The sequence below is a fragment of the Jaculus jaculus genome, chromosome 5 (assembly GCF_020740685.1).
Source record: "Jaculus jaculus isolate mJacJac1 chromosome 5, mJacJac1.mat.Y.cur, whole genome shotgun sequence".
Classification (NCBI taxonomy): Eukaryota; Metazoa; Chordata; class Mammalia; order Rodentia; family Dipodidae; genus Jaculus; species Jaculus jaculus.
This window is the reverse complement of record NC_059106.1, coordinates 54,424,248-54,450,029: the sequence shown is the minus strand read 5'-3', so window position 1 is coordinate 54,450,029 and position 25,782 is coordinate 54,424,248. Positions and strand designations below refer to the sequence as shown.

Below are 25,782 nucleotides of genomic sequence, written 5' to 3'. Positions count from 1 at the left end.
GTTGGGAAATGTGAAGCAGAAAGAACAGTTATTACTATTAACCTGAGGAGACATGAGTTAAAGGTAAGTCTGGGTAGAAGTGGTCAGCAAGAGGTGTGGCTCAGTACAGTGGCAGCATCTAGACAGATACATGGAACCGGATGCCCTGTAGCTCTGAGAGTGGGTGTGTTGTGAACGTGGGGACTAGAAACCTGGTTTGGAATTGGTATGAGAATCATACCAATTGATATGATGACAATATGAGACTACCCTCTGCCCTGTGATACTGCAACTCACTCCCTTCACATCAGTACTCACTCCTGCTCCCTCAGTACTGCAGATGGCAACTGGAGCATGTATGAAGCACTTGAGGGTGAGAAGCAGGCCTGTTTTGTAGTAGTAAGTAGGAGAGCATCCACCACCACCAGTCTCTGCTCCAAAACTGGCAGCCTGAGGCAGGAGTGCTTCAGTTAATCTCTCACTGTTGGAACAAACACCTGCCCAGAAGCTGCTTATGGAGGAAAGGGAACCCCAGCATACTGTCTCACTGTAGCTTCGTCATGGTGAGAAAACAGCGCAGGAGCAGGAAGCCACTGTCACATTGTCAAAGAAGCAACGAAGAAGGGGTGAGCAAGCAAACATGAAGACGGCTATGCTGTAAAACTCCAGGCCTGCCCCCAGAGGTGACACTTCCTCCAGCAAGGCTCCAGCTCCCAACAGTGCCAGCAGCATTCAAACACATGAAGTGCGAGAGGACATTTTATATTCAAACCGCCACATTCAGCTATGAAAATGGCTCAGATGTTACAAGCACTTGCATACAAAGTCTACTGGTCAGGTTGTGTTCCCTAGTCCCATGTAAAGCCAGATGCACAAAATGGCATAAGCATCTGGCATTTGTTTGCAATGCAGAAAACACAGTTACCAAACCACTACATTCCATCTCTGGCCCATGTTGACTCATGATGCAAAATGCATTCAGTCCAATTTTAAAATCTGCAGTGTTTACCAGTCCCCACACTGAAGCCCATCTGAGATTCAAGCCAGTCTTACAACAGTGAGCCCTATAAAATCAAAACATAAGTTACATATTTCCAACATACAGTGGCACAGAGTAAACATTCCCATTCCAAAATACAGGAATGGGGCCATAGTCAGGAATGATTGGGCTGATGCAAGACCATAAGCCTGCAGGGCAAACATCAAATCCTTCAGCTCCATGTCCTCTGTCTGGGACTTAAGAGGAAGTCACCTGGCCTCCAGAAGCTCTGCCTGTCCACCTGTGCTGCCTTTAGCCTCTCTGCTGGATATGATCAGCCCTGAAGCCTGCAACTCTTCCTGGCAGACATTCCACAGTCCTCTCATCTCCAGTGTCCTGACGTCTCCTTTGCAACCCAAGGTTCGTCTTCCCAGCTTCACATAGTAGCCTCACGTGGCTTCCCTTGAAGGTCTTTGACCCTGCTTCTCATTGTCTAGCTTCATTGACCCTGCGGATGTGTGCTACAATTCTTGACCCTCCATCTCCTGCATTGTTGGTGCTTTAAAACCACTACCACGTGGACTGTGTACATTTTCGTTGTATTTTTTGCCAGGTGGGGATGAGGCCTGATTCTGAGGAGCAGGGAACTTCTTCAGCATTCTTTCTCTATTGGGTTTGCTCTTGCCCTCAAGGCTTCTATCCCTCTGTCCTAATATAGAGCAGGTGGCCCATCCTTCAGGTTGTAATCTCTTTCACAATTACAGCTGAAGAGATCACAATTTCTTGGTTTTGGACTTGAAATTTGCTTACAATTTTTTTCTTAAGAAAATTTATTCATTTATTTGAGAGAAAGAGAATGGGATGGGGGAGGGGGAGAGAGAGAGAGGGTCCACCAGGACATCTAGCCATTGCAAATGAACTACAGACACATGTGCCATCTTGTGCATCTGGCTTATGTGTGTACTAAGGAACTGAGCCTGGGTCCTCAGGCTTTGCAGGCAAGCGCCTTAACTGCTAAGCCATCCCTGCAGGCCCCCCCCCTTTTTTTCTATGTCAAATTTAACATACTTTTAGGTTCTGAATTTTGCTCTTTTTCACTATAGATATGAATCAGAACAGAGAAGAGTCCATGCCATAGATGTCATTCTGCCTTGAAATTTCCTTTGCCAAACACACAAAAGTCCATCACTTTTAAATTCAATTTTGTTCAACTTCTTAGCATTGGAGAATATATCCTGTTTCTTTGCCAGAATACCATGTGAAGTGCCTCTAGCTCAGATCCCAGTGAAGTCCTTCCCCCCCACCCCAAGCCTCATGGGCTGAGCCTCCATTGTCTTCATTTCTCCTCTGCATTCTGGTCTTTCAAATTTCTGTCAGAATAATTCATTAAGTTCTCTGTACAACATTGTGAGGCTTCTCTAATCCCAAGTTCCAAATCCTTCCATATTTCCTCTACAAACCAGTTCCAAAAGACTGAAGAAGCACAAGTGGGGTTGATTGCAGCATCGACCTCACTTCTCAGTACCCGTTTTTTGTATTGGTTATGTTCTCATTGCTTAGGTGAAACACCCTCCCAGAAGCAGCTTACAGAAGGAGAGGGTTTATTTCAGCTCACAGTCTCGTGGTGAAGCATCATCCTGGACATTACATCTTCATATCAGCAGGGAGGAAGTAAAGAGAGAGAGCAAATGGCAAGCAGGGCTGGACTCTTCTGAAGGCTTGGCCCAAGTGACATTTCTTCCAGCAAGGCTCTACTTTCCAAAGGCTCCACAGACTTCCCAAACACCACCACCATACAGGAGTAAGCATTCAGACACATGCAGCTATCAACAACATTTTATGATCAAAGCACCCCAAAGGGATTCCTCTCCAGCAAAACAAAGCAAATACAGGAAAATAATCTCCAGATAGAAAAGGGCCAGTTCATCTCCCAGAACCCATCTCTGGACCCAGCTGACTGGGACTTGTACGACAGTTGTGTAGTAGCTCACACTTCATAGACACAGTGGGCAACCATCTTCACAACACAGTTGAGGACTAAGAACCTGAAACCAACATGCTAGCCAACAAACAAAATGGAAATAATGTGCAAAGCACAGGAAAGTTTTAAAATGCCCTCTAATCTAGGTGTGGTGGGGCATGCCTGCAACTCCAGTACTTGGGAAGCTGAGGCAGGAAATCATGAATTCAGAGGGTCAGACTGGATTATATAGCCACCTAAAAAAGGCATTTGAAATCAGGAATGGATGTGTAGGAATAAAAGTTGATTTTATGAAGGGTCTGATATAGTCAGTGAAAAATGAGGGGAGCATTGTTAGTACAAAGAGTTGGGGACAGGTAACTGAACCATGCCTACAGTTCTGAGGGAACAAGTCATCCACTCCTCACTTGAAATGGACAGACTCATTTTGCCTACCTGTCTGATGGCCCTTAAAGCTATGGAAATCTTGGAAGTTTATTTGTCAGCTTGTGCTCCATATATATGAGGATGCACTCTAAGGGGGGGGGGGGGTCTAGCACAGGGCAGGAGGAAGACAGAGAAGGACCATTTCAAAACCACCATTCTGCTACAAGCCATGTGGGCGTTGGCCTGAAGTGTGGGGTAGAGGATTGGACAGAAACTGGGGAAGGCTGTCTCCTGGAGATAATGAATATGATAGTTAGGTTGTCTTGAACTGGTTACAGGTCTTTAAGGATCTGCACTTCAGTTGGAGCTAGGTGCAGAGAAAATGAAACGCATGATCAGTGCAGCGCTTTCCAGCTTAAGAAGTAGAAGCAAAGTGTACCAAGGGCCTCCACAGAGAGCAGACCCAGTGACAGCATGTGAGATAGGGTTAGCCATGAGGAGGCTGAAGAGCCAAATTTTTGTCCTTCATTGAGGAAGCTAATCATTATCTAAGATTATAAAAGTAACTAATACAAGCATGCTATTTAGAAATAAGGAAACTAAGCCAGGCATGGCAGCTCATGCCTTGTAAACTAGCTGAGGAAGGGGGAGTGAAGCAAGTTCCAGTCTAGCCTGGGTTGCAGTATGAGATCCTGACTCACAAAACAAGAAGGGTAGATGAAAATAAAAGAAGGAAATTAAAATACCAGAAGAGACTGGTACAAGAGTCTTCAGAGGCTTCTAGAATGTGGGGTTGGAGGAGAGAAGAGACACTGCAGGAATTCTGCCATGTCATTTTCTCCAGGCTGTCTCAGAGTCCTGCAGAACGTGGGTCCTGGCTACAAACCATGCTTGAGTCTTAAGTGGTACATATGTAGGGCTTACATAAAAATAAAAACACAATGATCACCATCAGATTAATGTCATCCAGAAGTTCAAAAGTAACCATTACAGATAGTCACTGTGAGATAATTGAGTTATTTTAAACTCATCTTGAGGCATTGATGTGATCTTCCTAGCTGTCTGACATGACACCTTTTCAATATAGGATTCTTTTTTTTTTCTTTCTCTAGTTTGTATGCCAGAAGAAGGGTTTAAAGGTAAGTTTCATTTGTCATGTTTGTTCATGAATGTCAAAGTCATGCTGTAATTTTCTATTAAAATGAAGGCTATAATTTGATTTCAAATTTTAATCCAATCTGAGCCTCATGACTGGAATTAATTTAGCTGAAGGCATTTTTATTCAAGCTTCCTCGTTACCATTTTCGGCACTTGGGCCTCAGTGTTAGAATTCTTTCTGCCAGATGTCCATTTCTTCCTCTTTTTCCTTTCATGGAAGGTTGAGAAATTAGCTAGTGGCATTTTAAGGTTTATATTTAACCTTTCACCAGTTCCTCCTATCAGTCCCATCTCAGCACAGCTGAGCAGTGAGGGTGGAATTGATCGATAGAGTGATAGAAGATAGTGCGGAATCATAACAGGTCCACTGAAAAAGATAGATGTCAGGAATTTGGTAGAATTCAGGCATTTGCTGGCTTTAAGGTGGACTCATGTTGGTGCCTTACACCCCTGTCTGCCACTGTGGCTTCGCACCCCAGTGATATGAACACAGCCAGCTTAACGTTTGTGGATTTCACATTTGTTGTGCTGGCCGCCCCTGAGGTCCGGGCAGGCTGTGATTTTACCAGAGTGTGAATTGCATTCCAACAGTTCCTCACTAACTTCTGGCCTAAGTAAAATTTTCCTCTTGCAATGATTTTGTTACCACTGCTGAGGAGAGGCACTTCTGGCCAGCATCAACAACAAAAGTCCATTACCAACGTGGCCACAGAATGAAAATATCAGTAAAACCTGATTAACCTGGGAAGATGCACATAGGAAGCCCATGGCTTTTCACCAAAATGTGATTTAGCTGAGAGCTAAATCCTTCAGTTCAAGGGGCTGCTGTGTTAATGTATAAATTGGATATTCCCTGTTGATGCATTCTTGCAAAACGGAATGCATGGGCTCCCAGATTTTAGCTCCCACCTACTCCTGCACATATGTTTCTTTTCCCAGGTACTGGTCTCCTTGGACATTAATCTTTGAACACTTGCTGACTGCTAAGAAGTGACCGGAAGGGAAGAGGAATTTGACATGCTAGGGCATTAAAGAAAAGGTGGATTTAAGAAATAGACCATCACATGGCTCTTCCAAAAGGCAAAAAAATCCATTCAAAAGTGACTATCCCAAATGCCTTATGTCAAATAAAGCAGATTGCACTGATGGACATAAGACTTGAAAGAAATGTTTCAAATTTTCTATTTAAGGGGGAGGGGGTAGGAGGATGAGGCCAGGCACAGATGACCAAGTTGAGTAGCAGTAAATCATGTTTACGTAAGAGATTGATAGTCACGGGAGCCAATCAAGTCCTGTTCTCCTTCCTGACTCGAGTTTCATGCCAGATGTCCTGGTCCATAACGGATTTGTATCACAGCACATGGGACAGCGTTCTACTCTGAACTAAACGTGATTGTTGATAGAGACATAACCTGCTTACTGAAACCTGTCTCTGACCCATACTCGACTTTCAATAAAGCATGAAAGTGAAGAACTTGTCATCGTGGAACGTGTCTTCAGAGCTCCACTCCCTTCCAGGCCAGCTGCAGCACTGCCTGCTTCCCGCTCGCTACCCTGGCCTTTCAGTGTTGGGCTCAGGGGGCACCTGCGTGTCTTCCTCACCAAGCCAGGGATTGTGTCTCAGTTTGGGCTTCAGAGGCTTTTTGTGGTACATTTCAGAAATGATGGAGTGTTTCTTACATGTGGTAACAGCTTCCTCCAGGAGGAGGAAATCACATACCCTTGCACATTTGAAAAGTATGACCACCTTACCAGAAGAGTAAGTTGGAACAACAAGGTCTTTATAAAAAGTTGTTTTCTATTTTCTAACTCTGCTCTTTCTTGAACCTCTTTATGACAAGCATTCTCCTGCAATGAATGCCCAAAGGATCTTTTCAATCACTTGGTCCAGAAGGGGTGGGGGAGAGTGCGTGGGTGGGGTGTGCCCTCTCATTCAACTCAGGATTATCGTTAGCAGTGAAGAGTTAAGCAACGACCTTAAGAATACTGAAGGATTTTTAAATGAGACTGTAAACGGGATATTTTCCCCTCTATTAAGTGTATGTATGTATACGTTTGTAGCTGAGATGCTGACACAGGCATCTCTCTTACATATTTTTTTCCTTGAGTGTCAGACTTTTTTTGTTTTTAATCTAAACAAATCCATGTACAAGAAAGGCTGATTTCAACTTGAGTACCTAGCATTCCGTCTGAATAGCTTTGTAATAGTACTAGTGGCTGGTGAAATTCTGACTTGGTGTTGGTGTCTCTCCTCTGTGTTTGCGGAGTGTCCTTGAGGAGGTGGAGGAGTCTAACGAGCCCTGTGCCAGCAGGGAGAGCTGTACCCACCACCTCCCCGGAGAACACTCTAGGAGCAGCTGCTCCTGCCACGGATGGGTTCAGGGAAGGACTTAGCACCTAACGTCCAGATGTGGCTCTACGTGGCTCTGCAGAAATGAAGCTGGAGCCCAGCACAAAGCAGCTTCGTCTTTGCTAAGGCCAAGACTTGGGTAAAAGTTCACCAAGTGGTAAATCACCATTTTCCTTACCATGGCACTTGCTGGAGGCCTGGGGGTTATGGCTCAGAGACAAAGTGCTTAGCCAACATAGCCTTGGCTCACCCATCCTCAGTGCCACAGAGGAAAAATGGGAACAGAGAAAGAACCTTGTTGGCCAAGGCAGGTTCTTGCTGGGGACTGATAAATGTGCCAGTAGTTCCATAAGTCTAATCTCTTATCCCCAAGTTACAATTAATCCCAGTTTTAGGTGGCTTTTTTTTTTAACTTGGATATCAACCCTCCCCCTTTTTTTTTGTATTAAAGAACAGCCTTTAAATCTTCCAGACTGATAATGCTATCCCTATGATTCAGGTGGGTTGGGCCCAAATGAGCAGGTGGTACCCTCAGTCTCAGCATGTTTTCTGACAACCTACCTGGTCTACCAATGCCAGCTTTGCAGTGCAGCACTTTCAAGAGCTCAGGCCCCAGGCCTGCTGTATCAGCAGCCCCCAAAAGCCACTCCGGTGCTCCGGGACACTCCGGGAGCCCTTGGGCAGGGCTGCTTCACTGCCCATAGTTGGCCAATCACATAGAATGCACACGTGTGCTTCACTGCCCCTCACGGTCTAAGGCCGGGTTCTTGTTCAGCTCGTAGGCTGTGTCCAGCTGTCTTGTAGATTGGAACTGCGTAGAAGCCTAGGCTCTTGCTGGGTTCTAGTGCTGTATGTATGTGTGTTTCATAGTTGATAAAATTATGAGGCTTGAGTCCCCTCCCCTATATTTCGGATTATTCTTTAATTCCAAGAATCACCCCCCACACACACACATGCAGACACACACCTCCTATGCTGGAAGGGATTGTTGCTATGACCAGAAATGTAGGCTACCCTTTGGATGTCTTCATTCCCTGGGGGAAGGGGGAATATCTTCTGTATTTGTGAACTTTATTGTTTAGAATCACTGTTACCTTTCTGCCAAATTAAAGACATGCGTGTCCCTTTGTTTCTGTGGAATCACAACCCAGAGTGAGCTTTTTGTCCTTTCCTCCTGTCCAGTGATTGGAACGTGGTCACGGGACTGGATCAGATCTCAGCTAACTGGAGAAGTCAGGGAGTGAGCAGACTGTTTTGGGTACCGGAGGGATGATTGGTTTCTTTCTCGACAAGCTGCCCAGAGGACCTGAGTGGGAAAGCTGTCCCTACTGTTAAGACCTGGTGGTCACGTTATATGTGTGGTCAGGGTTAAGGGTATGAGGACAGTGTGGGGAGGGAACCTGAGTGTCCTTTACAAAAACAGTTAAACCTTTGCAAATACAAGGCACAGCCATTTCCCTGAGAGCAGTGTATTCTGGAGACAGACACCCCAGTCCTTGATGGGGGTTCCCTGCTGGCTGTGGAGTCCCTTGGGCAGAGGGGGCAGTTAACCTGGAGATTGGCTATGTAAGCGTGTGTTTCCAGGCAATGCCAGCAGTTACTTTTTAACCATGGCAATCTATGCCTTTGCCTGTTTCCCTGTCGCTAGGCAGCAGTGTCCCCTGCCTTGTTTACCACACCACATGTCAAGTCCTCATGAATATTGTTGGAGAAAGTGTTTAGAATTAGACTTGTAGTGGAAATGACGGGCTTTGCTTCTCTACAAGTCTCTGGAGAGGGGTCTTGGAGCCGCCTTGCTATAAGCTCCTTGGACCCTCTTTTCAGACCTTCAGTACACATCTGCTGGAAGTCATAGCTATAGTAGTGGCTGAACAGGTGCTCAGTCATCCTTGTGCATAAATTTTCCTTTGGCCATTAGGGTTGTCGGAGCCAGCGGCCACATATCACGCCCACTTGAGTCCCGATGTCTGTAAAGTTGTATGGGAAGGTATCTGAGACATGGTCAGAATGTGTATACATCTGTGCCTTTGTGCTAGATAGTCCCTGCATCAAAGGGGCAGCTTCAGTTACTCTGTCTTTGCCAAAGTGCATTAAAAACAGATGCCTGGAGCCTCAGGCAGGGCTGTGGACACTGGGCAGCTGAACCACCACCCATGCTCAGAAGCTACTTCCTAGACTCGTTTGTTTAATTTGGTAGGTTTATTGAGTAATAATTGTTCAAGAGTAGAGGACAGGAAACAGGTACTTCTTGTGTACCCCTTAACTCCAACAAACTGCAGAACCAGTTCTGTCAGGTTAATGTACCACACTGCTAACTCTCCCATAACTCAGCCTATTAACAGAATACAAGATTTTAGGAAAGAGAAGGTTGTAAAATCATGACTTTTCCAGGAGTTGTTTGACCATTTAAGCTGACATTGGTTTCTCCTTATGTTTGGGACCCAACACAGACAAGGTCAAGGGTGTTGTAGCAGTTAGCTGCTGCTCCCGCCAACAGGTTCCATCCCACGTGGCCATGGGGCCTATTTGTCCTTATAGAGTGCCTCTGCACACTCCTGTCTCCAAGACTGTCTGCATTCCCCTCTCAAGGTAGGCCCAAGTGCTGGTCCAACACAATTGTTGACGTTTTTAAAAAGATCTTATTTGTTTATTTGAGAGAGAGAGAAAGGAAGAGGCAGAGAGGAGGAAAGAATAGGCACGCCAGGGCCTCTAGCCACTGCAAGTGAACTTCAGATGCATGTGCTCCCTTGTGCATCTGGCTTACATGGGTCCTGGGGAATTGAACTGGGGTCCTTAGGCTTCATAGGCAAATCTCTAAGCCATTCCTCCAGCCCAATTGTTGATTTTTTTAAAAATATTTTAATTTTTCCCCTTGATTGAGGAAGAGATACATGAACCACTTTGTGTATCTGCCTTTACTTAGGGGGGAATTCAACTTAGGCTTAGCAAGCAAGTGCCTTTAACTGCTGAGCCATCTCCCAGCCAATTATATGAACATACTATTCCCACCCATAACCTTTTCTTGTGTGGCATCAGTAACCACTGTGGAGTCATGAATGTGCCAGTCCAATCATTTTGGGAGGGCAGTGCCCCAAAGAACACTGAGGTACCGTGACTCTTATATTCCACTCTTAAAAAAGAAAAAAAATTTCGTTTGAGAAAGAGAATGGGCACCGCTAGCGACTGCAAACGAACTACAGATGCATGCATCCCCAAGTGCATCTGGCTTACATGGGTCCTAGCGAATCGAACCGAGGTCCTTTGGCTTTTCAGCAAACACCTTATGCTAAGCCATTTCTCCAGCCCACATTCCATTCTTTGCACTGTCTCTGCTGCAATGTCTTCAAAGGTGTTGCTACTTTTAGTTATTTATTTAACTAAGTAGAACCTTGGTATGGACACACCATGTGTTGGTACCATGACTTCCCTGCTCCCTGCCCCATTCTGCAAGGGCCCTCCTCAGTAGGATTGCTGGTATTCACCAGGGGGTTCTGGGTTGTGAGATGCAGCAGTCAGTGGTGGTGGGGGGGGCTATTACTGTTTTTCTATTTATTTTGTTTACTTATTTGGGAGAGAGAAAGTGGCCGAGAGAGAGAAAGAATGGGCGCACCAGGGCTCAGCCACTGCAAATGAACTCCAGATGCTTGTGCCCCCTTGTGCATCTGGTTTATGTGGGTCCTGGAGAATCGAACCCAGACCCTTTGGCTTTGCCAGCAAACATCTTAACCGCTAAGCCATCTCTCCAGTCTTTATTTTAATACATATTTTCATGTGTAACCAGAGAGAATGGAAACACCAGAGTCTCTTGCATTGCAAATGAGCTCCAGATGCATGTACCATTTTATTCATCTGGCTTTATATAGGTACTGAGGAACCCAGATTGGCAGGCATTGCAAGCAAGTACCTTTAACCACTTAGCCATCACCCCAGCCCTGTTTTTTTGATGTATGTATGTATTTATTTGACAGAAAGGGGGAGAGAGAGAGAGACAATGAGCACACCAGCGCCTCCAGCCAGTTCTGCAAAAAAAAACTCCAGGCACATGTGCCCCCTTGTGCATCTGGCCTACGTGGGTCCTGGGAAGCTGAACCTGGGTCCTTTGGCTTTGCAGGCCTTTACCGCTAAGCCATCCCTCCAGCCCCTGTTTTTGATTTTTTTTTTTAAGTATTTATTTATTTGAGAGCGACAGACACAGAGAGAAACACAGATAGAGGGGGAGAGAGAGAATGGGCGCGCCAGGGCTTCCAGCCTCTGCAAACGAACTCCAGACGCGTGCGCCCCCTTGTGCATCTGGCTAACGTGGGACCTGGGGAACCGAGCCTCAAACCAGGGTCCTTAGGCTTCACAGGCAAGCGCTTAACCACTAAGCCATCTCTCCAGCCCCTGTTTTTGATTTTTGAGGCAGGATTTCACTCCAGCTCATGCTGACCTCGAACTCTGCCGTCGTCCTACCTCAGCCTCCCAAGTACTGAGGTCACAAGGGGGCTTTACCACACCATGCCCCCTCTCCCAACATGGTCAAAAGAAAGGAAAGGAGGAGAGGAAAGCTGCTGGTACTGGCTATGAAATGAAATTGCTCTTGGACCAGGAGAAGCCTGCCCTATAATAACAGTAGTAGTTCCAGATCTGAGCTGGTGGTGCCCTGGGCCACAGGAAATGGGAACACACTCTGGGGGAAGCCAAAGGCCTAGGCAGCCACCGCCTGTGCTGGACCATGGCCGGCTGGCCTAACTTGAGGGGAATGCAGACAGCCTTAGAGACAAAAGTGTGCAGAGACAATCTATGAGGACCAATGGGCTCCACAGCCATGTGGAATGGAGCCTGCTGGTAGGAGCAGCAGCTAGCTAACTGCTACAACACCCTTGACCCTGCCTGTGCAAAAAAAAAAATCGCCATGAGTTCAAGACCACCCTGAGACTCCATAATGAATTCCGGGTCAGCCTGGGCTAGTGTGAGACCCAATTGGGGGGGGGAGCGACATAAAACCAATGTCGGCTAATTGGTCAAAGAACTGGAAAGTCACAATGATTTTATAACCTCCATGCAATTGTATCTGGTTTTCCTCCCCCTCCCCCACCTTAAGTTCTCTGCCACTCCTGTTTTGTAACCAAGGGAACATCATGCAGCCAGCATCTTTTATGATCCTGGTCAAGTGTGCCAACGGAAGTTGGTTGTAAGGTTGTCATCAAACGCGAGTGGAGGAGAATTTGGCCTCCAGGCTTCCGATCCAAGACTCCTCCCACACTGAACTAGTCCCTAGAGGAAGTCAGAAAATAAGGCTGTCCCCAGGACTTGTCAGTCGCCTCCGGGTGGTTTGGAGTTGCTGCAGCATCTTGGTCCTCCAAAGCCTTTCATTGGTTCTCTGGACAGAAGAAGTGCCAACTGGTGCTAGGTTCTGGAACGAGTGTACTGCCTTTTTTTTTTTTTCTCAACAGGAAGCCAGAACAAGGGCTGGATTTTATGTCTGCACTTCAAACCACCCACCCCAGGCAAAGCTAACCTAGTTAGTGCTGGGCTGACCTGGCTCCCTGAGAATAGCAATTGACTACTTCATGGCTAGCCTGGGCATGGTGTTCTCAGTGGGCAAGTTAGTCAACACTTCACCGTCCACCAGAGCACTCCAAGGCACCACTCTTCCCACCTTTTAGGCTTTTCTTCGTTGTCCTTGAAGACTGGCTTCCTTCATGACCCCAAAACCTCTATAACAAGGGTTTCACTCCCCTCCGGTGTGTTTTTACATTAGCCTGGCTGTATCCCACCTAGATAGGCCAGGCTCCCCCCCCCCCCCCCAAAATAAAAGTCTCCAGCACCAACTCCCATTCTTGCTTGTTTGTGTCTGGAACCATGTATGTGGGGGTGGGGCTGGGGGCTTTTTGTTGCCTAGCCCCACTCCCACCCTGCACCCTAGTGCTCCTTGCAGCATGCCTAGGAGAATGCATTTGCTTCTGCTGAGGGACCTGGTAGGCAGTTCCTGCCCTGGCCTTCTGTCCTTTGGGCTGGCAGAGGTAGGGGTTATGTCCAAAGTTACATTGCATTTGGGGACTCTTCCCTACCACCTTATGCGCCATTCAGAGTCCACACATTTGCTGTGTGTGTGCCCCCTCCCCCAAAAGGTAGGGTCTCACTCTAGCCCAGGCTGACCTGGATTCGCTATGTAGTCTCAGGGTGGCCTTGAACTCACAGTGATCCTCCTACCTCTGCCTCCTGAGTGCTGGGATTAAAGGTGTGTGCCACCATGCCCGGCTTGTGTTGTGTTTTTATTCTCAGCTTTCTTGGAGATGTTAGGGTCTTGGAAACCAGCTTTCATTTCTCAGCCATGTAGAGGGCAGGGTGGTGGCTGGGCAGAAGCATATTAAGTGTGAAAAAGAGAAGGCCTGTGCCCAGAGGCAGTCATGCGTGAGTGGTCAGTGCTGAGTGGTTTGGATTGAAATGGGACAGAGAAAGCAAAGCTCCAGGGCCTTTGTCCAATCTCCAGTCCATGCCACGCTGCACACCCAGCCTCCTGTGGTAGGCACGTTTTGTATCCTTCCCGGGGGCCCTGACAGCTTCAGAATTGTACCCTCACTGCAGGACACTCAGAGATTATATGCCCCTTGTTGAGGAGTAGGCTTTCTGTAAAGAGGAAGAGGCTAAGATTGAAAAGCAGCGTGGACCAGAGAGCCTTCATTCTTTTGTTGACTCAGCCAGCACCAGGCTATGGGTCTAGACCCTCGAAGGACAAGGGGCCCATGACAGGATACACAGCTGAGATCTTTGGTCTTTTTAATTTTTTGGATTTTCAAGGTAAGGTGTCTCTAGCCCAAGCTGATCTGAAATTCACTATGTAGTCTTAGGGGTAGCCTCCAACTCATGATCCTCCTACCTCTGCCTTGGGAGTGCTGGGATTAAAGATGTGGACCACCACACTGGGCTCTTAAACGTTTATTTGCAAGCAAGGAGAAGAGAGAATGGGTTTGCCAGGGCCTCCAGATGCATGCACCTCTTTGTGCATCTGGCTTAATGTGGATACTGGTGAATCAAGCCCAGGTCCTTAAGCTTTGCAGGCAAGTGCCTAACTGCTGAATCATCTCTCCAGCCCCTGGGCTTTATGTTTTTTTTTTTGTTTGTTTGGTTTTTTTTTTTTGATGGTAAGTCTTGCACGCACTAGGCAAGTGCTCTATTATAAGGCTACATCCTCAGGCCTGTTTTTTTTTTTTTTTTTTTTCTTTGTGAAATTTTGTTGAGGCAATGTCTTAACCAAGCTGTTCAGGTTGGTTTTTAAATGACTGTATAGCCCAGGCAGGCTTTGTACTTAGCCTCTGCCTCCTCAGGAACTGGGATTACAGGCCTGCACCACAGGGTCAGGCTGCTTGGTGCATTTCTGCATAATACTCACTGCCTCCACCAGCCTCACCTCTGGCTCATATGAGCAGATGGGATGTCCTTGGTTCCCACTCCAATCTGGAGTGCCTCTGTTAGGCTTGAGGGGAGCTGGCTGTCTGCTTGTTGTGTCTCCTGGCTTTGGGAAGAGGCACCTGTAGGGAGTGTTCTCAGTATGGCTCCACCCCGCCCTGTTTAAAAAGCCAAAAGGTCTTTGGAAATGAATCTGGGAGAACCCTAGAATTTGGACTACTTTTTTCAAAAGTTATTTACTTGAGAGAGACAAAGAATGAGTCCAGGGTCTCTAGGACCTCCTGCCACTGCAAACAAACTCTCCAGATGCATGGGCCGTCAGGCTTTGAACTGCTGAGCCACCTCCCGAGCACAAATTTGGGCTTCTGACATTACACACACCCCACACACACACACATACCCAGAAGTTCTGTAGACATTCAGGTGTTGTTTTCCAGGTCTGCAGAAGATCCCTGCTGGGGACACTTGGTACACACACCATAGCCCTTTCCCCGTCATCCCCAGAAGGCCTTGGACAACCTCATTCAATGTCTCCTCTCTCTACAGCTTTGAACCTACTGTGTACTAGGTAGGTGGCAAAGGGCCCATGAAATGGGGGGGGGGGGGAGTTAGCCTTCTCATCTTCCTCTTGCCCTATATTGTCAGCCTGTACCACAGTTGGCTGCGCTACATGTTGTCCAGGGCAAAGTTGTAACAAAGCTGGCACTCAGGCCCCAGATGCTATTCATGCCTATGCTCTGAGATTTGAGACCCTGGGCTGGTGAAGGTTCATCCCCACCTACTGCTGGGGAAGCTTGCCAGGAGAGTTGTTCACTTGTCAGCATCTTCCCAAATTATGTGGGGTGAACCTGGTGTTTTTCCCTAATTTCCCTTAGGGTGAATTGTGGCCAGAAATGTGGTCCTGGTCCCCAGCCCCAGTGAGTCTGAAGTCGGGCTCGCGTATCAGGTCTTTTCCTAAATGAAATGTAGTCTGAGGTTGGGGAAATGGTGGGAATAGCAAGTGCTAGGTCGACTATCAAAAGTGGGAGTCGCGGGCTGGAGAGATGGCTTAGCGGTTAAGACATTTGCCTGTAAAGCCAAAGGACTTTGGTTCGGTTCCTCAGGACCCACATAAGCCAGATGCACAAGGTGGCACATGCATCTGGAGTTTGTTTGCAGTGGCTGGAGGTCCTGGCGCGTCCATTCTTTCTCCCCCTCTATGTGTCTGCTTCTTTCCTTTTCTTGCTCTCTCAAATAAATAAATAAATAAAATCTAAGAAAAGAAAAAGAAAAGGGAGCCGGGCGAGGTGGCGCACACCTTTAATCCCAGCACTCAGGAGGCAGAGGTAGGAGGCTGGCCGTGAGTTCGAGGCCATCCTGAGACTACGTAGTGAATTTCAGGTGAGCCTGGGATAGACGGAGACCCTACCTCGAAAAACAAAACAACAAAAAAAGAAAGGTTGGGGAGAGAGTCGGAGGGCAGCCTGAAGTTCGCGCGCTCTTGCTGGGTGACCTTAGGTTCATTTGCCCTCCCAGTCCTCCGAGGTCTCTGGAAAGATCTGTGTTTGTGCTGTGGACGGGTCGGGGTCTTTCCTGCTGGGGCTCTCGGCCTTCCCCAACCTTATACCCATCCAGCGTCCCGCAGCTGTACTGAGGGACTTCCCAGATGGTTAGGGCATGGGCGAGCCGGGGGAGAAAGGGCACCGCTGACCAGGCCCCAGCGTGCTCCAAGGCGGGAACCGGGCACGTCCGCCTCTCCTACAAGTTGCCCCTGTCCCCTTGCAACCAATCCGGCTGCGTGGGCCTAGCTCGCCCCTACCTCTCTCTCTGGACCTCAGTTGCCCTGGCTGTGAGATGGGGGTGCAGGGCGCCGGCGGCTCGGGCTCCGCAGTGAAGAGGGGAGCGGCGCCGGGAAGGAGCGCTCCGCGGTCACGTGACGCCCCCCTCCCCGAACTGCGGCGGCGGCGGCGGCGGCGAGAGCCGACCGCGTCCGGGCAGAGCTGCAGCGGCCGCCGCGGGCACCGGAGTGCCGAGCCCAGGACGCCCCGGCCCAGGCCCGCGGGTGAGTGCGCGGCGGCCCTGCGCAGGGATGCGGGTGGCAGCCGGGACGCCGGGCGGACGGGCGGGGACCAGGTCCCCGGGGCGCGGGGAAGGGCGCCGCGGGGCTGGACAGCGGTGCGGGAGGCTGGGCCGCGGCCGCGGGCTCGGGTCCCACCCTTCGGTGCTCCCTCGCCCTCGGGAGGGCCGCCTTGGGCTGCGAGGAGGGACGGCGGAGAAGTGGGCGCGTTGCCTCCATCGGCGACCAGGGGCCGGGTGCCAGCAACCGCAGGGGGAGACGCTCCGGTCCTCGGTCGTGGGAAGTGAGCATCTCGGGTCCGGTGACCCTGAGCTCGGGGGTGGCGGGTGGCGATGTCCTTGCATTCTCAGGGACTGAGCGCATCTCCCCCCCACCACCACCCCCGGTCCCGGTCCCCGTCCCTGACCCGCCGCGGAGCGAGGCGCACGCGTCACGCAGTCAGGCAGCCCCCTCGTCGCCTCCCCTGGCTCGGTGGTATCTGAGGCCGGTGGAAAATCATCGGGTTGTCGCTGCGTCCTAAAGGCCTCTGGGGGGCCTGCCGAGACCCCGGGGGCCTTGCGAAGAAACCTTGCTTACCCACAAACCCACATTCATAAACTAAGGCGAGCGACCCTTATCTCCATCCTTAGTCTGACCCCATCCAGTTCTTTTTGGGGTCGCAGCACAGGCTTGAGAGTGGGCTCAGGAAAAACGTTCCATCCCCTTTCTTCGCATGGCATATTGGCACCTGTCTCTGTCCTTCAGTACTGTCTCCACCAAAGTCGAGGGTCAGATCCCTGATGGTCTGCAGGAGGGGTGGAGTGAAAAGCCCTGCCAGGTGGATAGCAAGAAAAAGGCAAAGGGGTAATGAGGTGAGAAGGCACTGCTTCCTCTCCAAGAGAGCAGGTCCCCGACTCCCCGCCTATACTGGGCAGTACCCCTCCTCCTGAGGGTGCTGGAGGGAAGAAGCTGGGGCAGTGGCCTTGCGTGTCCTAGTCACTGAGAGAACCTGAGCCGAGGGTGGCCCTGATGGGTGGCTAGGCAGCTCCTGTGGTCCCTGAGGGCAGCAGGACCAGGTGATGGTCAGTCCCTCTGTCTGCTAGAGTTCCCCAATGCCTCCTTGGCCTGACTCACAGACCCGCCCCCTCCTGTCAGTGGAAGGGTCTGGGCAAGGGGTGGGTGTGCCCTTGAGCCTCGGGAAAAGATTGCAGTGTAATGATTAATCCTCAGGTGGCGGGATGCAAGCACCTTCCTCTGGCTCAGCAGCATTTCAGGGCCTGCTGAGGGGTTCCCTGGCCCCAGTGAGGAAACACTTTGAGAGAGGCTAAGTAAACCTTGCCTCCTGCTGGGGCAACAGTCAGAATTCTCCAGAATTCTCATTTCCTGATAAAGAGTGGCGGTCCTGCTGGCTGGACTGCTTCCTGTGGCCTGCTCCCCTTTGCTACCTGTGTGTGTGTGTGTGTGTGTGTGTGTGTGTGTGTGTGTGTGTGTGTGTTGGGGGGTGCATCTCTGGGTGGAGGTGGGCTGGGGGAGGAGATCTAGAGTCTGAACTTCCCGCAACTGTGATGTGCCCACTCTGATTTTCACCAGTTACTGCCTGTCTTGAAAAAAAAAAAAAAAACCCTGTCTTCCCTCCTCCCTAAGGTGCTTGCCTGTCAGGGTCTCAGGAACCCCCATTGCAGCTCTTGCTGCTCCAGGACACAGCAGGGTTCTTCCCATAGCCTCTTGGGTGCAGCAGGTCTTGTCTGGTTTGAAGGTCTGTCCTGCTCATGCCTAGGGTGGGGGGGAGGCGGAGGGCAGCAGCAGGGTCTGCCCAGGTGGGGGTGAGATGCTTGGGAGACTTCCTCCCCTTCCTGTCCCGGTCCTGCAGTCACGTTCCAAGGCAGAGAGGCCTTTGGAGGATTCCTGGGGCAGGTCTGTCTCTCACACCTCCCGCAGGTCCGGGTCTGCGGGGCCTTTGTCCTGGCTGTGGGAGGCCGCTGAGCAGCCGCACATGCTGCGCAAACAACTGCGACCCGCTTCCAGCCAGACGCAGACGCACACACGGCCTGACTCACAAGTACCCCGCGACCCAGACACAGGGTGGCACAGACACGCTCCAGCCAAGACCCCTGCCCCACCCTGCTTGACCCCACCCATGGGAGACACACTGCCCCTGTGTACACACAAATGAGGTGCCCCCTGAGACCCTCATCTGGGCGGAGGGGGCACCCTCTGTCTCCATGTTCTCCTCCAGTATAATATTCACATGCAGGGAATAAACGTGCGCCCTTAAAAATGAACCTGGCAGACATGCTCAGGCGCCCACATGGGTGCACGCGTGCTTGGCATCAGCTTCCTGCCTGTGGGATGTGACTGCTTCATCACCCCAGGGGGCGGCAGAGGCCCCTCTGAACGGCCCCCAACAAAACTTCACCTTCTTCGCAATTTCTGCTTCTTTGAACCCAGTTTAGGCCTAAAGAACGTTTTGCCTGGTGTTTTCCCTCAGTGGATCCTTCTGTTGTGCCTCCAGCCTACACTCACTTGCAGGGCTGTTGGAGATGCTCTTGCCCTGGGCTATCACAGGACAGGGCTTCCCTGAGATCTGACCAGCCTCATTACAGGATCCAAGCAGCCCCAGCCTCCCTTCCCTTGGCCACCTTGCCAGATGCTTTGTCAAGTCCTGCATTTTTGCTCTTCCCTCCCAGCAGGGCTGGGGCCAGCTGGTGTAAATGCATGGAAATCCTTGGAGATCTCTGCTCACCTCTTCCCTGGCATAGCCACTGCCAGGCTGGGTCCTTGTGCCCTCAGAGATTGGCACCTCTGGGAAGTTGCCATTGAGAGCTACTTCCATGGGCAGATGGCTGCCAGGTTGGGGGCAGTGAGATGTTCTGGGTTCCGCCGTGTTCTTTTGGTCTCCCACCTGAGGCCAGCCAGAGTGCTGGTTCTCAGTCCAAGCCTGGCCCTGCTTCTGGCTTGCTGTGGGGCCAGGCAAGTCATTTTCCCTCTCTGGGCCTGGCTCCCATTCTGGCCCAGCTGAGGGAGGAAGAGAGTCTGAGGTGTGTGGAGGCAGCCCTGTGCCAATGAGAAAGGGAAGATTGGCTCAGCTGGGCAATGTTGGCACAAGAGGGCCTCAGCTGAAAACTTCCTGAAGATGAGAAACTCTAGGTCTCCACTAGGCCCGCAGGGATTGCCAGGCCTGGGGCCTTTGGGAGCAGCTACCCTGGGGGGCAGCTCCAGGAAGAAGGGACTGAGGGCAGGGGATCCAAGTTGCAGCGTACATTTTTGGGTGTTTTCAGCCCAGCCTGTAAGGGTACTCTTGTTTTTTGTTTTGTTTTGTTTTTTGGTAAGTTTTATTTATTATTTTTTAGAGAGAGAGAGAGGCAGATAGAGTGAGAAGAACACCACGGCCTCTAGTCACTGCAAATGAACCCCAGATGCATGTGCCACCCTGTGCATCTGGCTTATGTGGGTCATGAAGAATTGAACTTGGGTCCTTTGGCTTTAAAGGCAGATTCCTTAACCGCTAAGCCATCTCTTGAGCCCAGGGAACTCTCTTTTTAGGGGTAAAGATTGGCACTTGGCAAGCAGTGATTTGGAAATGAAGAAAGGAGAAGAGGCACAAAAGGGTGCTGGTAGGGAGACACCCTAGAACAGAGGGGTCCCACTAGTGGGTGAAAGGAAGCAAAGTATCCCATGTGTCTGCTGCATGCTGCTGCAAGCCTGGAGGCTTGGCTGCCATGAGCATTAGTCTAGCATATCCAGATGCTGACAGGAGTTCGGGACCGAGGTGACCCAGTGTGGCAGCCATCATGGTGAGTGGTATGGTGGTTGTCACCTGTGAGGCAAGGTGATTCTCAGAGTGACTTGCCACCACTGCCAACATAGATGAGTGAGCCCACTGTCTTCCCCTGGCCTCCTTTTGGAGTGAGCAGACCTGAGTTCAGACTTGGACTTTGCAGCTGGCCGTGGTTGACTAGAGTAAGGTCCAGATCAGATCAGCCAGGCAGGAGTGAGAATCTGCCTCAAAACAAACAAACAAACAAACAAACAAAAAGAATCTAAGGTCACACAAGGCATGGTGGCGTATATCTGTAATTCCAGCAGTTGGGAGACTGAGGCAGGAGGATCTTAAATTCAAGCAGTCTGGCTTACATAGTAAGACTTGTCTCAAGAAGCAGAAACAAACAAGAAGGGGGAAGATCTCTCCTGAGCCTAGTGGTACATACCTATAATCCTAGCTACTTTGGTGAAGCCTAAGGACCCAGGTTTGATTCCCCGGTACCCAGCACCTCCAGGTGGTGCATGTATCTGGAATTCATTTGCAGCGGCTGGAGGCCCTCACATGCTCACTGGGGCATGCTCTCTGCCTCTTTCTCAAATTGATAAACATAAAATATTTTTAAAAATAACAATAATTTTAAAAAGTGGAGGTTGAAAAGATGGTTCAGCAATTAAAGGCATTTACTTGTAAAATCTGTCAGCCTGGGTTCAATTTCCTAGTTCCCATTAAAGTCAGAGATAAAAGGTGATAAGCCCATGCATCTGGTGTTTGTTTGCAGTGGCAAGAGGCCCTAGCTCACTCATGTGTATTCTCCCCCCTCTCCCTCTCTCTCTTACACACACACACAGAGAAATAAATAAATAGATAAATAAAAACATTTAAAAGAGCTGGGCATAATGGCGCATGCCTTTAATCACAGCACTTGGGAGGCAGAGGTAGAAGGATTGCCATGAGTTCAAGGCCACCCTGAGAATACATAGTGAATTCCAGAATTCCAGGTCAGCTTGAGCTAGAGTGAGACCCTGCCGCAAACAAAAAGAAAACCATTTAAAATATTCTGGAAATTAAAAAAAATATAGGGGCTAGAGGGATGGCTTAGCAGTTAAGGCATTTGCCTGCAAAGCCAAAGGACCCAGGTTCAATTCCCCAGGACCCATGTTAGCCAGATACACAAGGGAGCACATGCATCTGGAGTTCACTTATGGTGGCTAGAGGCCCTGGCTTGCCCATTCTCTCTCTCATTCTCTCTCTCTCTCTCTCTCCCCCCCCTTCTTTCTCTGTCAAATGAATAATAAATAAATAAAATATATTAAAAAAATATAGAAGCTGAGTGTGGTTGTACACACCTTTAATCCTAGGCGGAGGTAGGAGGATCACTGTGAGTTTGAGGACAGCCTGGAATTAGCTATAGAATGATTTCCATTTCAGCCTGAGCTAGAGTGAGACCCTGCTTCAAAAAAAAGGAAGACTGGGAGCTGGAGAGATGGCTTAGTGGTTAAGCGTTTGCCTATGAAGCCTAAGGACCCCAGTTCTAGGCTTGATTCCCCAGGACCCACATAAGCCAGATGCACAAGGTAGCACATGCATCTGGAGTTTGTTTGCAGTGGCTGGAGGCCCTGGTGTGCCCCTTCTTTCTTTCTCTCTCTCTTTCTGCCTCTTTCCCTCTCAAATAAATAAAAACAAACAATTTTTTTAAAAGGGGTTGATTGGAGAGATGGCTTAGCGGTTAAGGACTCGGGTTCCATTCCCCAGGACTCACATAAATCCAGATGTACAAGGTGGCATATGCATCTGGGCTTCATTTGCAGTGGCTGGAGGCCCTGGCATACCAATTCTCTCTCTCTTTTCCTCTTTTTCTGTGTCTCTGTCAGTTGTGTGTGTGTGTGTGTGTGTGTGTGTGTGTAAAAGGGAGGGTTTGGAGAAATGACTCAGTGGTTGGAGGTACTCGCTTTCAAAAGCCTGGTGGCCCAGGCTTAGTGCATCACTACCATACAAAGTCAGATACACAAAATGGCGCATACATCTGAAACTCACTTGCGGTGCTGGAGGCCCTTGCATATCTATTCTATCTCTATTTCTCCCTTTCTCTCTGCTTGCAAATAAATAATAAGTAAAAAGACAAAAAGAACGAGCACTGGGGATGTAGCCCAGTAGTAAAATGCTCGTCTAGCATGTACAAGGCCCTGGCCTCAAGCCTCAGTACTACCAAGCAAATGAAAAACCACAAGCCAAAGAATTCAAAGCGAGTCTAGGCCAGGCATGGTGGCCCACGCCTTTAATCTCAGCATTCGCAAGACAGAGGTAGGAGGATCGCTGTGAGTTCAAGACCAGCCTGGGACTGCATAGTGAATTCCAGGTCAACCTGGGCTATAGCAAGATCCTACCTTGAAAAACAAACAAACAAAAAAGCTAGTCTCTGCTGTGTGACTTTATTGAATTCTTTTGTTGTTTGTTTGTTTTTGGAGGAAGGGTCTCACTGTAGTCCAGGCAAACCTGGCACTCTGTAATCCCAGGCTGGTCTTGAACTCACAGTGATCCTCCTACCTCTGCCTCCCAAGGTGTGCGCCACCACACCTGGCCATCTGTGTGACTTTAGAAATGTCTCATGCCTCACTGCTGTCCATAAAACAGAAGTGATGAGTTCTTGTTGCTGCCTTTCTGGGAGTGTTTGTGCGGATCGGGCATGGCTGGGAGCCGCTTTGAAAGACAGGGCTGTGCTCAGAAAAGAACATGGAAATGCACAGAAGGAAAAACAAAATAAAGAGGGAAATCTGGAGGAAAAAAAATCTTTTTAAAAAACATCAAAGAGGTGGAGAGATGGCTTAGGTGAAGGCGTTTGCTTGCAATGCCTATGGCTCAGGTTTGGTTCCCCAGTACCCACGTAAAGCCAGATGCACAAGGTAACACATGCATCGAGTTTATTTCAATAGCTAGAGACTCTGGCATACCCATTCTGTCCCTTCCTCCCTCCCTCTCTCTGTCTCTAATAAATACATTTAAAGAACGAAAACCAGGCTGGAGAGATGGCTTAGAGGCTAAGGCACTGGCTGGCAAAGCCAAGGGACCCAGGTTCGATTCCCCAGTACTCATGTAAAGCCAAATGCACAGGTGATGCTCATCTGGTGTTTATATGCAGTGACTAGAGGCTCTGATGCACCCATTCTCTTGCTTTCTGTCTCTGTCTCTGCCTCTCTTTCTCTCTCAAATAAATAAATAAAATACTAAGGACAAAGCCCATCAAACTTATGCTGGGTGTGGTGGCACATGCCTTTAGTTCCAGTGCTGAGGCAGGAGGATTGTTATGGGTTCAAGGCCAACCTGAAGATACAGAGTGAGTTCCAGGTCAGTCCAGGTTAGAGTGAGAACCTACCTCAAAAAATAATAATAATAATAGTAAGTGCCAAGTTTGGTGGCATGTACATCTTTAATTCCAGCACTCTGGAGGCAGAGGTAGGAGGATTGCCATGAGTTCAAGGCCAGTCTAGGACTACAGTGTGAGATCCAGGACAGCCTGGACTAGGGTAAGGCCTTACCTTGAAAAAAAAAGTCAAAACATGAGACTGGGGAGATGGCTTGGGGGTTAAAGGTGCTTGCTCTGTATGTCTGCCGACAGTAGTTCAGTCCCCAGCACCCACATAAAGCTAGATGCAAGGTGGCAGAGGTATTTGTCGTTCCAGCCTGCCTAGGGGAGTGGGAGGTGGAGTCAGGAGAACCCCAGAGCTCGCAGGCCAGCTACACTGGCCTTTCCAGTGGCAAGAACAATAAAAGATCCTGTTTGAAAGAAGGTGGAAGGAGACCAACACCCCAAGGTTGTCCTCTGACTTCCACATGTGTGTGGTGGCACATAATACACACTCACACATGCACATAAATTTTTTCAAGGTAGGGTCTCACTCTAGCGCAGATTGACCTGGGTGGAACTTACTCTGTAGTTCCGGGCTGGCCTTGAACTGACAGCTATCCTTCAATCTCTGTCTCCCAAGTGCTGGGACTAATGGCATACACCACCACACCCGACTACACATAATTTTTTAAGTCAAACTTTCTTGTAATTATTATTTATTTTTCTTGAGGTAGCTCAGGCTGACCTGGAATTCGCTATGTAGTCTTAGGTTGGCCTTGAACTCACAGTGATCCTCCTACCTCAGCCTTCTGAATTCTGGAATTATATGAATATGCCACCATGTCCAGCTCTGTTTGGCTTAAAAAAAATGTCTGTGTATATGAATGTGAACTTATGACAGTCTGCCTGTCTCAGCCTCACATGTGCTTAGATTACAGGTGTGTATCACCACACTTGGCCCAAACTTTCTTTACAGATAAAAAAAATTATTTTGGGCTGGACACATAGCTTAGTGGTTAAGGCACTTGCCTGCAAAGCCAAAGGACCCAGGTTCTATTCCCCAGGACCCACATAAGCCAGATACACAAGGAAGTGCATGCATCTGAGTTTGTTTGCAGTGGCCAAAGGCCCTGGTGCACCCATTTTTTCTTGCTCTCTCTCTCCTTGCCTACTTTTTTCTCTGTCTCAAATAAAGAAATAAATAAATAAATAAATAAAACATTTAACAATTTTTTTTTAAATGAAGCTGGGTATGGTGGCGCACGCCTTTAATCACAGCACTTGGGAGGCAGAGGTAGGAAGATTGCCATGACTTCAAGGCCACCCTAAGAATACAGAGTGAATTCCAGGTCAGTCTGGGCTAGAGTGAGATCCTACCTCAAACAAACAAACAACACCCAAAAAAGATCTGTTCCTTCACTGTTTGGAGGTAGGGGACATTTTTTGTCACATAACTTCCTATTTCCCAATCCATTGGCAGTTGAGTCATTTTCCCTGGAGGATCCAATGCCTGGCGCATAGTTGGCACTCAGTACGTGGATTGCAGGTTGCACAGTGGGAGCAGTGAGGGCATTGTTGGTGCCGTGACCCTCTGCAAAGGCTGGGAGGTGGCTGCCAGGAAGTGGCTGTCAGGACACTGGTTTGGTTTCAGGGAAAGATGTGCATAGGTGAGTTGAACTCTTTTACGAATGGCCTCCAAATGTCCACTTGAGCAGTTTTTATTTTCCCCCAAGTCACCAGGAAGCCTTCTTCAGTCAGAACAGGTTACACGTTCAGGTATGAGGAAACACTCTGGCCCAGGGCCTATCTCCCTGGCTTCATGTTCCTGGTGACAAAGGAGAGGGCTCTAGCATCTTCCATCCCAAGCCAGGTGATGGGTCAGGGTATCAGCCCAACAGGGAGCTGGGTTGCTGGGAGTGCATGGAGCACGGCTGTCATCTGTACAGGAAGTCGGGGCTTGGCGTACCTGGCTGGGGGCAGAAGCCCAGCCCCTGAGCCTGCCTGCCCTGCAGCACGGGGAAGCTCCATGGCTGCCTCTGCACGTGGGCTCCGTGGAGTGGAGCTGGTGACGGTGCAGCGTGAGCCTCGGGAATGTTGCTCTCTGGCGGAATCGAGGTGTTTCTTACAGCTGTCTGCTCCCCGGGCACCCCTGGGAATTTGGAGCTGCTGGGAAGATACATCGGGGACCCGCCACCTGAGCCACTCAAGGCCACACGAGCCATAGGCTTGTCACAGCAGAGGGAAAGGTGCGGGCAAGGCGGGGAGGGAGGCGGGCCTAGCCCTGTGCCTGGCTCCCAAGCTCTGGCCTGAGGAGGATTCTGGTGGGGAAAAGTAATGATGGGCTGAGCAGTGGAACGCAGCTGGAGCATTAATTGAGCGCTCGCAGTATGCTGGGCTCTGCTAAGCACGTTCCATGAGCCCATCTCATTCATGTCT

At 49.4% G+C, this 25,782-nt stretch overlaps 2 protein-coding genes across 3 annotated transcripts in view; both read left to right on the top strand.

Annotated features, from left to right (window-relative positions):
- Usp48 (ubiquitin specific peptidase 48) overlaps nucleotides 1-7,953 on the top strand; it is a 90,062-nt gene extending 82,109 nt beyond the window's left edge. Inside the window, exons 22-23 of the mRNA XM_045149089.1 lie at nucleotides 4,418-4,444; nucleotides 5,403-7,953. Coding sequence (XP_045005024.1) covers nucleotides 4,418-4,444; nucleotides 5,403-5,425 — 50 coding nt within the window. The 3' untranslated portion in view covers nucleotides 5,426-7,953. The remainder of the gene's footprint in view (nucleotides 1-4,417; nucleotides 4,445-5,402) is intronic.
- Nucleotides 7,954-16,178: 8,225 nt separating this feature from the next.
- LOC101599363 (RAP1 GTPase activating protein) overlaps nucleotides 16,179-25,782 on the top strand; it is a 76,349-nt gene continuing 66,745 nt past the window's right edge. Inside the window, exon 1 of one of the 2 annotated variants that reach the window (XM_045149256.1) lies at nucleotides 16,179-16,246. The gene's annotated coding sequence lies outside the window, so the exon portion shown is untranslated. The remainder of the gene's footprint in view (nucleotides 16,247-25,782) is intronic. The other variant, XM_045149255.1, reaches the window with a different exon arrangement.